Genomic DNA, 14,981 nt, shown 5'->3' on the forward strand with positions numbered 1-14,981 from the left:
ATGTTGAGGTATGTTTCTTCTATACCAAGTTTGTTGAGAGTTTTTATCAGGAACAGTTACTGAATTTTGTATGTTTTTTCTGCCTCTGTTGACATGATCATATGATTCATATCTTTCATTTTGTTAATGTGATGTATCACATAGATTGATTTGTGTGTGTTGAATCATCCTTTCATCCCAAGGATTAATCTCACTTGATTATGGTGTATGATCTTTTGAATGTGCTGTTGAATTTGGTTTGCTAGTAATTTGTTGAGATTTTTTCATCTTTATCCATCAGAGATACTGGCTTATAGTTTTCTTCTAGTGTCCTAACTTGGCTTTGCTATCAAGGAAACGCTGTTACCTCGTAAAATGCATTTGGAAGTGTTCCCTCCTCTTCATTTTTTTGTAAGAGTTATAGAATTGATATTAATTCTTCTTTAAATGTTTGGTAGAATTCACCAGTGAAACCATCTGGTCCTGAACTATTCTTTGTTGGGATTCAATCTTATCAATCTTCTTACTCATTATCGGTCTGTTCAGATTTTCTATTTCTTCATGATTCAGTTTGGTACGTCATGTTTCTAGTAATTTATCTATTCTTGTTTGTCCAATTTATTGGTGTATAATAGTGATCTGTTGTGATCCTTTGTATTTCTGTGGTATCAGTTGTAATGTCTCCTCTTTCATTTATAATTTTGAGTTCTTTCTTGGTTAGGCTAGCTAAAGGTTTTTGTCAATTTTGTTTATCTTTTCAAAGAACCAACCCTTGATTTTGTTGATCTTCTCTATTATTTTTTTTTGCTATTTCCTTTATTTCTGCTTTAATTTTTGTTATTTCCTCCCTTCTGCTAAACTTGGGATTAGTTTGTTCTTCTTTTTCCTGTTTCCTTGAGGTATAAGCTAAAGTTGTTTATTTGATATCTTTATTTTTCTTGATGTATGTGGTTATGGCTGTAAACTTTCCTCTTAGAGCTGCTTTTGCTGCATCTCATAAGTTTTGGTATGTTGTGTTTCCATTTCAGTTTGTCTCAAGATATATTTTTATTCCTTTTCTAGTTTCTTTTTTGATCCATTGGTTGTTCGGGAATGTGTTCACTTCCGTGTATTTGTGAATTTTCCAGCTTTCCCCGTTATTGATTTCTACTTTCATACCATTGTGATCAGAAAAGATACTTGATATAACTTCTGTCTTGACTTTGTTGAGACTTACTTAGTTGCCTAACATATGATCTAACCTAAAACGTGTTCCGTGTGCACTTGAGAAGAATGTGTGTTCTGTTGCTGTTGGGTGGAATGTTCTGTATGTGTTTATGTCCATTTACTCTCTAGTGTTATTCAAGTCCAGTGTCTCCTTATCGATTCTCTGTAAGAGTGGAGTAGTAAAGTCCCCAACTATTATTGTATTGCTGTTTATTTTTCCTTTAGTTCTGGTATTATATGCTTTATATATTTAGGTGCTCTAATGCTGGATACATAAATGTTTACAATTGTTATATGTTTTTGATGGATTGATTCCTTTATCATAATATGATGAACTTCTTTGTCTCTTTAGACTATTTTTAGTTTAAAGTCTATCTTGTCTGCTGTAAGTATAGCTACACCTGCTTTCTTTTGGTTGCAATTTGCTTGAAATATCTTTTCCATCCCTTCACTCTCAATCTGTGTGTGTCCATAAAGATAAAGTGAGTCTCTTTTAGGCAGCATATTGTATCTTTTTTTTTATTATTTCTTCCAACATTCTTTGTCTTTTGATTGGAGAATTTAATCTATTTACATTTAAGGTAATTATTGATAGGTAATGACTCACTGTTGCCATTTTGATCATTGTTTTCTGTTTTGTAGATCCTTTGACCCTTTCTTGCTGTCTTTGTGATTTAATGACTTTCTGTAGTGTTATACTTTGAATCCTTTATCATAATCTTTTGTGCATTTACTACAGATTTTTCGTTTGTGGTAACTATGAGGCTTACATAAAATATCTTATAACATCCTATTTTAAGGTGATAACAACTTCAAGAAGATACAGAAACTTTATACTTCTACTTCTCTCCCTATCACATTTTAGGTTATTGATGTTACAGTATCCATATTTTTATACTGCTTATCCATTATCAAAGTATTGTAGCTATGGTTATTTTTAATACTTTTTTTTTAAACTTTTAAACTAGAGTTGTAAGTGAATTAAATACAACCATTACAATGTCAAAGAATCTGTGTTTCATAATATATTTACCATTACCAGTGAGTTTTATACATTTATATGGTTTTAGGATGTTAATTAGCATTCTTTTACTTTACAACTTGAAGAATGTTCTTTTATCATTTCTTGTAAGGCAGATCTAGTGGTGATGAAATCCCTCAGCTTTTGTTTGTTTGGGAACATCGTTATCGCTCCTTAATTTCTTTTTTCTTTCTTTTTTTAAAAATATTTATTTATTTGGTTGCGTCAGGTCTTAGTTGTGTCAGGCAGGCTCCTTACTTGTGGCTCGCGGGCTCCTTAGTTGCATCAGGCGAGCTTCTTAGCTGTGGCTTAAGGGCTCCTTAGTTGTGGTTGCCGGTTAGTTGAGGCACGTGGGCTCCTTAGTTGCGGCTCACCAGATCCTTAGTTGTGGCATGAGAACTCTTAGTTGCAGCATGAGAACTCTTAGTTGTGGCATGCATGTGGGATCTAGTTCCCAGACCAGGGATTGAACCCCGGCCCCCTGTATTGGGAGTGCGGAGTCTTAACCACTGTGCCACCAGGGAAGTCCCTCTCCTTCATTACTGAAGGACAACTTTGCTGGGTATAGTATTCTTGGCTGACAAGTTTTGGTGGGTTTTTTTTCTCATTATTTTGAATATGTCATTCCACTCTTTCCTGGCCTGCAAAGTTTCCGTTGAGAAATCTGCTCATAGTCTTATGGGGGCTCCCTTTTATGTGAAGAGTTGCTGTTCTCTTGCTGCTTTCAAAATTCTCTATTTTTGACTTAAGACAATGATAAATTCTTGATGTAGCCCTTTTTTGGGTTTAACCTATTTGAGATCTGGATGTTCATTTCTCTCCCCAAGTTTGAGAAGTTTTCAGCAATCTAACCCAAGTCTTAACATTTACTAACCAACTGACTTTCGGCAAGTTGCTTAACATAACTGAAACTGTTTCCTCAACTCACAGTTTAGTTTTGAAAATTATAGATAAAGTGTGACAGTACTTTGAAAATTATTAAGCACTGTGTTTACCTGAAACCACTAGGCAATGATCAGTGAACATTCTGAAATGGAATTTACATTCTGAAATGGAATTTACAATCATGTTAATAAAAGAGGATTTTTTCTTAAATCAATGTCACAGAAATGACAACTGTGTTAGAGTATGGTTGACACATTCAATGAGAATAGTCAGTTGAATGTAGCATTGGGAAGATCTCTAGTAAAGCTCTTTAATGAAGCTACAATGCTAAAAGAATCAGGGACCTAATTTACTTATTTTGTATATTTGTATTTAATGTGTGGGCTTATTATTTAGAAAGGTTTTCTTTCAATTTTATGAATGTCTTAATATTGCCATCTGAAGAAAGATGTGGTTATTACTTGCAAGATAAGTTGATTTGATATATGAATTTAAATTGTATTTGGCTGGTCAAGGACCATAATTGTCTAGTATGTTTTACTTATAATTTACTTAACGTATTTAATTTATATAACAACTTTTGTTGTTCCCCCGTATCTTGACTTTTCCCAAGTTTCCATTTCTAAGAACCTAAGTACAACTCCTTACCCAGCCTCTGTCACTGATAAATAATGAAGTAAATGACCAATGTACTTAATAGCTTCCAACACATGCAGTCCTTACCAAGTAGTACAAATTATGATGTGACTTTAAACAACATGTTCTTATGTCTTGGTTTTCATCAAAGACATTTTTCTAGTGGTTAGAATATTTCCATGTTAATCAGTACAGTCTGCATTCGCTTCCACTTTCTTCTATTTCCTGTCATTTCTGGTACAGCTAGGACACTGCTGCTCATTAGAGTAAGAAACTCATGAAAGTTGCCAGGAGCAGATTTATTGAGTTAATACAAAGAGTCTCAACTGGCTGTATATTAGAACCACCTGGGAGTTGTTTAAACATACCCATGCCCGGGTGCCTAGGATCCACTCCTACATTGAATCAGTGGGGGTCATAGGGAACAGGCATCATATTTTTTTAAAGCCCCTAATGAGTATAATGCCGAGTCAGGGCTGAGAACCACTGGTTTACGTAGCTTAAGGTACATGGAGAGTGAGACCAATTGTGATATTAAAGAGTTAAAACAGTTAAATCTGTCTTAGAAATAAACAGAATTGGTGTTTTGATGATGAAAATTATGTGACCAAAAGTTAAATATATGGGAAGTGTTACTCCTATCAGCTTTTTATTCTGATGTACAATAAGAAGTTTGAATTCTGAAAAGCAAAGTGCCGTTATCACACCTGACCTAAAGGATGGATACCCTTAAATAAGAGAGCTTTTGAGTTCTTGGTGATGCATGGAATAGAAAGAAAAAGATAAGCCTACCCATGAACTCTACCCAAGAGTTCTGTTAAGGATTGGTCACCTGTTCATGGAAGTGGCAGAATGAGAATAATATGGCAGCATGAATCAGTGCACAGGCTCTGGAGTTGGGTGCATCTGAGCTTGAGTCCTGCCTTTGTTCTTTACTATTTCTGTGACCTTGGACACATTACTCAACTTTTCTTAAGCCTGTTACTCTTCCATGAAATGGAGGTAATAGTAGTCCCTACTCATGGAATTAAATGAGATCATGCATTTAAATCACTTAGTATAATAACTGGCACATAGAAGTGCTCCATAAATGCTAACAGGGTTGCTTTTTTTACTAGACACAGTCCAGACTTTGGAATTACACAGATGTTGTTTTCAATGCTCAATCTGCCACGTACTGGCTGGGCAAGCTACTTAACCTCTTTGAACCTCAGTTAATATAAAGTAGAGTTTAATATCTACCTCATAGTGCTGCTGTGAATATTTAATGAACTGAATTATATAGGAAGTACCTGATTGCAGATTGGAGTGAGTTTTGAGATCTAGTTTTCCTTCTTGTAACCTGCTCAGTTTGATACTAGCCTTTTTTAAAAAATGTTTGTTTGTAAACTTTAGCACTTGAGTCTCATGACTAGTCGTCTTCAGAGGTCTTCCTGAAAGGGCACTCTAAGAATACATTTATTTAAATTTTCCATAGTACTTATTTTTCATTTTCTTTTTTTTTTCTGTAAATCTTTCAGCTCTTAGACGACAATAAATTGTAATGCCAGAGGATTATAATTTTAACCTCTTAGCATAATTCTTCCAAGTGGTGAATGAGATCCATCACCCTAATCAATCAGTCAAGAACAATTTAAAACCTACTATGTGTCTAGCACCATGTAACATCAGAGGATCCATACGCTGTGGTCCCTGCCCTTTAATCTAGTTGAGCTCATTTCCTCAAGTAGCTTGGGCTCAATGGTTGCTTTTGCTTTTAACTCTCTTTTTTTGTTTGATCCTTAATCTCTGATTACTTTATAGAATCTCTTGAAGAACCTTCTAGTTCCACTGATATCTATTATTTAGCAAGCCTGTCGACACTTTCATTCTTTGACATTAAAAAAAACCTCATTTTTAAAAAGTTACTAATAATCATCTGACTTTAGACTTTCTCTTCTTTCCCTTCATACCTGAATTTTGGTTCAATTTCTTATAAAAGTTTTATTAAATAACTTTTAAAAAAATAGCATGCTCTTTTCAGCCCTCTAGACATCTCTGATTTTTTCTTTCATTCTTGTTCATCATAACATCTTTTTGTAAAAAACCAGTGTAAGAGACATTTTATTTTGGAAAATCTGATTCACATTCAGCAAATGATTCAGCAGATGACTTAAGCTGTATTTTGATTTATCTGCTTGTCAAATGAAGATAATACTTGCCACCTACTTACAAGAAAGGGATGTTGTGAAGATCAGATTTAGAATGTTTTGAACTCAATGCTTGAAATATCTCATTTTTATTATATTTTCACACTGTATACATACTGCTTTTTTAGATCTATTATAATTTTTATAATAGTGAAATACAATTTTTACTTTTCTACCTCACTACAAAGGTATCAAATACATCTTATTTCTTTAGTATACAAATGGTTTTCTTTATGATTAGTTTCCCAGTTTACAGAAATTGATGTTTCTGTTTAAAAGGCAGTTTATCAGGGGCTTAGAGACTGGACCCTGGAACCAGGTTAGTTGGGTTTGAGTCATGGGTTTGAGTCAAACTTCCTAACATAGTCTGTGAGGTCTTCCTAGCCCTGCCTTCCTCTCACTTTCACTTTTTAGTAAGTCCTATTAGATCTCAGGTAAAAAGTCACTTCCTCAAGGAAGTCCTTTCCTGACTTTTTTAACTGGGTTAGCATAATGTCCCCACAGCCCCTGGTACTATCCCCTACCACAGTCATTCTCCACTGAGGCAGTGCCACTCTCTGAGGGGGGAGGGGAATTTCCTAGTAATTGGGAGGTGCTCTTGCCACTTAGTAGGTGGAGCTGAGGGGTACTAGATGTTCATCATTAAGAACTGTCTGGAGTCCTGAATGACTTTCGAATGTCCCATTAGGGAGTTACATAGGTGAAAAAAATCTGTTCATAGCGGTCAGCGCCTAGAGTCTAACTTAGTTTCACATATGCACATGGAATTTTTTGCAGGATTTTAATTAAATGTTGAGTTTTCCAGGAATAAAACTACTGTATTATTGAAGGAAGATTATACCTTGTTTTGCTTGGAACTCTACCAAGAACTGTTCACCATTCTGGGAAATCATGTCACTGATGGCAACATTTATCACATTCATGGTGATTCACCATATAGGTGGAAACATTTGACTGCTCAGTAAATATTTGTTTGAATTTAATTGAAATTAGGAGAGAAGAAAGACTCTGAAGCATATGGGAGAAAAGCACATCTTTCTTCCTGGCAAAATATTTTCTTTTTTTTCCTATTGCACTTCAATCACATACTTCATTCATAGGTAGTGCATCTGTCTCTGTCACTAAATGAGAACTTAGGGCAAGAACAGTATTTTACTTACCTTTGAATCTCTAATGCTCACTGAGTACATGGTAGTTGCTCAGCTTAATATTTATTCAGTTGAATTAATGGACAATAATAGTATTTGAGTAATGAACAACAATAGTATTTATTCAGCAAGTACTTATTGAATCCCTCTGCTAGAGTGATTCAAAGGGGCAAAAAGATACTGTCACTGCTCTCAAGGAACACATGATGTGTTGCTAAGACAGACCTGGAAATAATTATAATATGACAGTTTGTGAAATGGAAATAGCCATAAACTATAGATTTGTAATGAAAAAAATACTTAAGTCTTGTGGGGAGGTCCTACAATAATGTTAGAGAAGAGAAATAGTAGTATCCAGTACCAATCATAGTGCCAAGGAAGACTCTCAGTAAATACTTGGAAACTGAGTAGAGGAGCATATCTCTGAAGAGTGAGATGGAGTTTGCCAAATGGTCAAATTTAAAGAGTTCACTCCAGACAGGAAGTCCCTATTCAAAGGCTCAGAGGTATGAGAGGCACAGCTGGTATTGCTGGAGCATAAAAGTTGGAGGTTGAGTTGTAAGAGATAAAGCTGTCCCTGGAGGTGATGGACCAGATCATGAAGAGCCTCTTCCATGAAAAAGAAGTTAGATTTCATCTTGCAGGCAGCAGAAAATCATTGATTGATGTAATAAACACAGCCACTAAATTTCAAACCATACTGTATGCCAGGCAAGTGTCTATAATCCTATTACAGAGTCAGTATGTTCTCATTTTATAGTTGGGAAACTGAGGCTCAGAGAGATTAATTAACTTGCCCAGGTTTTCACTGCTACTAAGTGAAAGAACTAGGATTTAAATTTAGGTTGGTTGAGTCCAGACCTTCTGTCTGCCTTATTTTTACTTCAACCAGTATGGGTTCTTTATCTCTCATAAACTCTAGTAAATTCAAATTTTTAATGTAAATTCAAGTTCTTAACAGTTTAGGACTAGAGTAAGTTTTAGGCTTCTGAAGGCCAAGATGTTATCTTACAGTAACTTACCTCTTGCAATTTTTTTATTCTGGTGCCAGCTTCTGTACAGATAGTTCAAATAACTGTCTTGGCTTATTGAAATGCCTTTTGTGGGGGAGCGGGGACTTACCATTGAATGTCATGGGCCAATCAGCATGATTTGTGTACTCTGAAAGAGAAAAATTTGAAGTGCTGTTTCCCTTTCCTGAAACATTTCTGAGTCTTCAATGTACGAAAAGAATAGTAACTATTTTAAGAAAATTTAATATTAATCTTGATATTCTAATTAATATAGATGTAGTTTACTGTTTAAGTAAACGATTTATACCTCATAATTCTGGTGTGCTTGGTTAGCTTGAAGTACTTCAGACATTATGTAAATAACCCTGCGATATCTCTGGCTACCCTAGGATAAGATTCTTCCTAATTTTAATGGCTATTAAAATGTGGTAAGTTCTGGAGATAGAGGTGGCAATGGTTGTACAACAGTGAAAATGTACTTAATGCCACTGAACTGTACACTTTAAATGGTTAAAATGCTAAATTTTATATTATGTATATTTTACCACAATTAAAAAATGTGGTATAGAAGTTCAAAGTGGCCTGAGATCTCTTATCAAGCAATTAACAATCAAATATTTTTGAGAGCCTTTTGTTCCAGATAACTTGAGTAAGGTGTGAGGGAACAATTTATCTCAGTTCTTCCTATCTCATCATCACAGGCTGATCACATTAAATGCTCTTAATACTAAGCTATTCAAAAAGAAAAAGACTTCTGTTTATTTGATGCAGGGATAAAGAAGGAAGCATGGTAATGATATGGGGCAGCCATCCTCAGGATAGGTATGGTGAAGGTATCTTTTGGACTTGGCTGCTCTTGGCCCCTGGCATTAGTTTCTTTTTCAGAAAGGCAGCTAAGGAGTTAAGTAGGTATCCAGTTGTCACCTCAACAGGTGGGATATGCATGGTAGCAGCTCAACTCATAACTAAGGCCCAGACTTTAAGGTTCCTCACCCCCTCTTCACCCACTCCCTCCCCCGTCTAGGAACAGGAGAAATTTAAAATGTTCACGCATTAGATTAACCAAAATTAAAAGAACGTGCTGGTGGATATATGGGAAACATATTATTGGTGAGTGTGGATTGCAACTGTTTTTGGAAAGTAACCTGGTAATAACTATTAGAAAATTTTAAATACACATACTTTTGGCCTAATAATCGCACTGGGTTGCCATTACTGGGTAGGGGGACATTAGTACAAGAATGTTTTTTGCCTTGTTTGTAGTCACAAAAAAGTAGAAGAAACCTGGAAGCCAATCAGGAAATAGTTGAACAAGTTATGTTCTATCCATTCTAAAGACCAATGTGCAACTATTAAAAAGTGAAAAGTTAAATCTATATGTAGTGGCCTGGAATGATGGCCATGTGATATTATGTGTTTTAAAGTTTTTAGTTAATAGAGTGTAGTATGTGGCGTGATCCTAAAAAACAAACCAGAACTATGTGTATGTTTGAGAATAGAGAAAGGTGTAGAAGGATTCATATCAAACTGTTAAAACTGATTCTGTCAGGGAGGTGAGCTTAGTGATGAAATTGAATTAACTATTTTGTACAACCATGTTGTTTGATTTGTTGTAATATTGTTTTTGTAAAGTTTTTTTGAAGTTTCTGAAGTAAAAAAGTCAAGAGGGGAAGGGGAGAGGTCTATAGTGATAGAAATTATAATAGGGATTATGGCATGGGTTGATGACCGAGAATGGGTACAAGAGAAACCTTGGTACTGGTAATGATCTTTATCTTGATGTGGATGTTGGTCACACAGGTATTCGCCTTATAAAAATCCATCTACTTGTATGCTTATGATTTGTACAGGTTATTGTATATATCAATTGAAAGTTTATTAAAATTATGGCATGTCAATACAATGGAATAATTCTTTTAAAAATACTTTTAATATTTAATGATATATGGAATTGGCCAAGAAACAAGACAATCCCATTATTATAAAACATATAAACACACAGAATGGAGACTGGAATAAAAACACTACAATATTATTAATAGATATTATGTCCAGATATCATTTTTGTTTTGGGGGGTTTTGTTTGGGTGTTGGATCATTTAGGAAGTTGGTAGAATTCAGTGAGCAAAGCCAGATTGCAGGATATTAAGCAGAAAATAAAGGTGAAGAAGGAGAGAGGAAAAGGTTTTTTAAAAACAGAAAAACACTGCTAACTAGAGAGGTACTGTAAGGTCAGGTAATTTTTTTTAACCCCTGCTAGGAAGGGACTAAATTCAGCTGTCAAACCATCAAGTAGTAGTAGACCCATATGAAAAAATCCTCTCCTTCAGCAAATTCAGTTTGATTTTTACAGTAATTCATGCCTGATACTTAAGTTTTGTTTCTGTTTAAGCATTTAGTTTTAAAGAAACTCATTGATATGATAGTTTCCATTGATTGTAGCAGATGCAACTCATGGTAGTTTAAGAAACCTATATTGTCTTCCCAATCTTAACTAATTAACTGTTGTAATTTCCTCTGATCTTTTTGCTCCATAGTTGCCACATGGGGGCAAATAATACTTCCTCCGGTCGGAGTGATAATAAAATGAGAAAATGTTATGTGAAAACACGTTAATAGAATTCAACACTATCCAGTTGTAAAATTGCGTTATTTTTCTTGTATTTCTTCAGCCCAAAGTCATTAGTTGTGAAATGCAGTTATTTCAGGTGGAGTTTATTTCACCTGAAATAAACAAAGAGTTTATAATAAAAAACTCTTAATAAAGAGTTCAAAAGTTGAAGTTTATGAAAGGATGCATTTTTTCGGTCAAATTATGCAAATGTAAATGCAACATGTAGTGTTTATCGAAGTGTGGGTTGTGATTGCAATGCATCTTTAATGTTCTAGACTAAATATTAGTATTTAGTGCTTTATATATCAAACTGAAATGTAAACATTTTTATTTCTTCTTAAGTATTGTTCAGCTGTCGGGGGAATTATCAGGCTTTTTTCCTTATTACAGTCATTCTTAATTACTAACCATGTTAACTTAAAATGACTGAAACCCAAAATCAGATCTCTTCAGGTGTTTCGCAGGGATTTTTGATAAGGACTTGATTTTTGATTAGCCCTTAAATCAGTAATAATCTGGATGGAACTAGAGTTGGGTTGGAGAAAACTGCGTGGCACTAGGACCCAGGGGGCTCCCGTGAGCGGATCTAGGGGCCAGATTGCAAATTCGCGGTGACTCAGTCTGGTCGGCTCCTTGCGCTCGGCGGCCGCGGCGGCGGCAGCAGCAGCAGACATTGGCGGCCGAGCTGCTAAGATCAGTTTCCCCGGGTTTCACCGTCCGAGACTTCTTTCGGGGCGCCCCAGGCAGGTCCGAGGCGTCCGGGGAGCGCAGGGGTCGTTCTGCGGGGAGGAGGGGGGGTGCTTGGCGCGGGAAGCCCTCGGGCCTGTGCACGGGGAGTAACATTTGCTCCGTCTCTTCCTGTGTCTGGCTTTATTTGCAGCAAACCAAGATGGAGTATGAGTGGAAACCTGACGAGCAAGGGCTTCAGCAAATCCTGCAGCTGCTGAAGGAGTCCCAGTCCCCCGACACCACCATCCAGAGAACCGTGCAACAAGTATCCTTTCCGAGGCCTCGCCGCCGCCCGCGCAGCTTGACCTGCGCGGGGCCCGCTCTCGGCGGCCGGGTGGCTCCCGCCGCCCCTCCCCCTCCTCCCGCTCCCCGGATCCCTCCGCCCTCCATCCGCCAGCCCGTGAGGAGAGGCCCGCCCGCCGCCGCCCCTGCCCGCCGCCTCGCGCACGCGGCCCTCGTGCCTCCGGTTCGGAGCGCCGCAGCGCCCGCCGGCTTCCGGCCCGCGGGAGGCTGGGGGCTGCTGGCCGCCGCCCGCGATCACGACATGTGAGTCGGCCGCCCGTTACGTCCCCGCCCGCTGCTGACCGGCTGACGGGGGTGGAGAGCGGAGCAGCCGGGTGCCGGCGCTGACCCCCGACCGACGCCCCGGCCCACACAATGCGCGGAGGGGGCGGCGGGCAGAGCGCTGTATGCGCGGCGGAGATCGGCGGGCTGAGTGGGGTGGAGATGGCGCGGGGTTTGAACCGCCTGGGTGTTGGGCCTGGGGTTTCTGCCAGGCCCTTGCCCGGAAGGGCTGGAAACCAAGAAGTGAGGGGTCTCAGGCCTCACCCCGGGGCTGTTCGTGCCAACACCTGTTGCGAGCTCCCTGCCTCCCAAGTGAGATTTTAAATCTTTGGCTCAAGACGGCCTGCTCAATTACCAAGTCTTTACCGAGTTTGCTGGTCCTTTTTCTACGGATTTAGAGGCAGAAAGGCTTAAGAGAAGAAGCAAAACCTCTACTGTGTGCTTTCTGTAGTGCCCTAAACTGTGGTCAAATGGAGAGCTCTTGCTGCATCCAATAAGGGAAACAAATTCACCCGATCAGAAATAACCGTTTTATCTCTTATTTTAAGACGAAGTTAATTGTTTAGGAAACTTAAGTCTGCTGTTTGCAAAAAAAAAAAAAAACTCTTAATTTTTATTGTTAATAAACAGGGAAAATTGCTTAGTATGGAATTTGGTAAGTAAGCTCTTTTGGCATAGTTTGGACGTATTTAAATTTAAAACACTATAAACGTTAAGTTAAATACAGTTACTTGAGAAGTTCTGGTAAATAAGTTTCTCAAAGAAGTACTACATTGCTGTAACTTAAAACTTTTCAGTAGGTAAGTATCTAGCCTTTTGGTTAATTAATACTGCTTATTTTAAAATGGAGGTGTTAATGATTTAGGTCTACTTGGTTTTTTTTTTTTTTTAAGCCATTTCGCTTGTATACTGCTAGTACTGAGGGAAGAATAGTCGTTTTGGGGTGTATTGGAGCTTGTATTTGAAACGTTGCGGCTCAGTCTTAATTTGTGTTGTCATAGCTGTAGAAATGATAAAAGTTGATATTTGATGAATTGTAGGCGCTATGTGACAGTTAATTTCTTAAGTTAGCCAATCCCAAAACTGCATTGTGATTTCTTGTACAGCACTGTATGTCATAATTTTTTGTTTTAGTACATATTTATTAAGTACCTTTTATATGCTCAGTACTATGCGTGCGCTAGGAATCAAATTTACGGTTTATTCTGTGTGCCTGGAGCATAGTATGCCCTCTGCATAAGGAACAAATTAAATTTCAGTAGATAAAGGTTAATAGTATTTTGAAAATACTCACTGCTTTATATTTTCAGAGTGCCTAATAACGACCTTGTTCTTTTATGTCTCCTTTGGAAGGAATGTAATTATTGTTTTTGTATAGGCTTGAGCACTTTCAGAAAGATCGTTATACTATTATGGATAGATAGCTCAAGTCCTAAGAAAGTGAACCTTATCAGGAAATATTTATAAAAGATTATTAGCTTATCAGCATGCTGTTAATCTTGACTGTTCACTAAAGAAATAAATCACTAGGGTTTTTTGGTCAAAGAAAGTACACCTTGGAGTTTTTCTAGAGAAATGTATTTTGATAGTTAATTTATGTTCTGAGCACTGAACGCTGAGAGTATTCTAGTGTATAATAAGTAGCTAATATGGTGTTCCTAGAGTGTGTATCGTGGATTTAATTTAAAGATTTAGGTCTGTTGAGAAAATTCTGTCTAATAAAACACAATTAGAGGTGTTATTAAAAAGCATGTTAGGGATTAGAGGGCATGAAGAAAGGCATAGTAGAGCATTATGTCATTGTTGCCTGCCAACAGAATGAAATACCTGCACGTTGGTGTCACTGGAAATGTTAGGTCTTGTTGGGGGGTGGGGGGGCAGAACTGTAGAACTGTTGCAGTGTGGTAATTTTATAACACTGACTGTTATATTATACGGTTTGATATGTAGACTTGCACATAAATAGCATTTTATCTTAACTTTTTGAATTCTAAAGAACAAATGAGTCTAATAAAAGCACTTTAAGTTAAAAGGCGATTTTATAAAGTTAATTTCCCTAAGTGATCTTTAAGAGACTTGTTTTTCTTTCTTGGAGATGCTTTTCATTTTTGTCATTATTTTATAAATACCTTTCTGATTAGGGTTTTTTTTTAAGTTCAAATGAATCAAAGAAATTGTTTTGAAAAATTTTTTCATATGATATGCGCCTTGCTGAAGGTGGAGCTTGGCTTATGTTGTCTTGAATATAATTGATGTCAAATATTAATATTTCAGCCATAAAGCGCACAAGAGGTTTAACCATTGGTGTGTTCTTGAATAGCATATTGATGGTTTTAATAAGATAACTTTTATTCTTACTGGAAAAAATGCAAGGCTAAAAATCACAAAAGAGATTCTTGATTTTAGGTTAAAACTGCCTAATTCCTTCCTTAGATTACACTGAGAAGTTTCCTTAACTACTGTTTGTTCTAGAAACTGGAACAACTCAATCAATATCCAGACTTTAACAACTACCTGATTTTTGTTCTTACAAAATTAAAATCTGAAGGTAAGTAGGGTTTGTGTGGTAACTACTTAAAGGTTTCTTACACTTCAGATTTTGTCTTTGAGATGTGTTAAAATATACGAAGGGTTACTTATTTCAAAGGATTTCACTTTGTAGTAGCCCACTTGCTTTAAACATGTGGAATGAAAGAGTTACTATCACTCTAAGCATTTGGATGCTTAATGAGCATTCAGTTGTTAATTGAGTGTTTTTGTAATAAATTCACTCATTCTTTGCAAATGAAAAGAATGTTGTAAAGTCTACTTTGGTGTTTTGGTGTTTTGCTTCAGTCCTTTTACGTGAATGTCATAGAGATTGATTTCTTTTAATACACAGGTTGAATGCAGGATTTGCTAAATAACTGTATGTGTGATCATATTTGTATGATTAAAAGTTCATATAACCAAAATGAAAAGTCACATGTAATCCCATCACTCAGAGACAATTGTTAA

At 36.8% G+C, this 14,981-nt stretch overlaps 1 protein-coding gene across 5 annotated transcripts in view; it reads left to right on the forward strand.

Annotated features, from left to right (window-relative positions):
- The window catches only part of TNPO1 (transportin 1), a 90,016-nt gene that overhangs the window by 21,987 nt on the left and 53,048 nt on the right, over positions 1-14,981 (forward strand). For 3 of the 5 annotated variants that reach the window (XM_022595366.2, XM_089908987.1, XM_089908986.1), the window contains exons 2-3: positions 11,572-11,685; positions 14,457-14,532. In XM_022595366.2, coding sequence (XP_022451074.1) covers positions 11,572-11,685; positions 14,457-14,532 — 190 coding nt within the window. Of the gene's footprint in view, positions 1-11,294; positions 11,439-11,571; positions 11,686-14,456; positions 14,533-14,981 lie in introns of those variants that run through there. The other 2 variants (XM_022595378.3, XM_022595371.2) reach the window with 2 other exon arrangements.

Source organism: Delphinapterus leucas, chromosome 3 (assembly GCF_059928025.1).
Source record: "Delphinapterus leucas isolate spDelLeu-1000000601 "Yukka" chromosome 3, BTC_Dleu_Yukka2, whole genome shotgun sequence".
Lineage (NCBI taxonomy): Eukaryota > Metazoa > Chordata > Mammalia > Artiodactyla > Monodontidae > Delphinapterus > Delphinapterus leucas.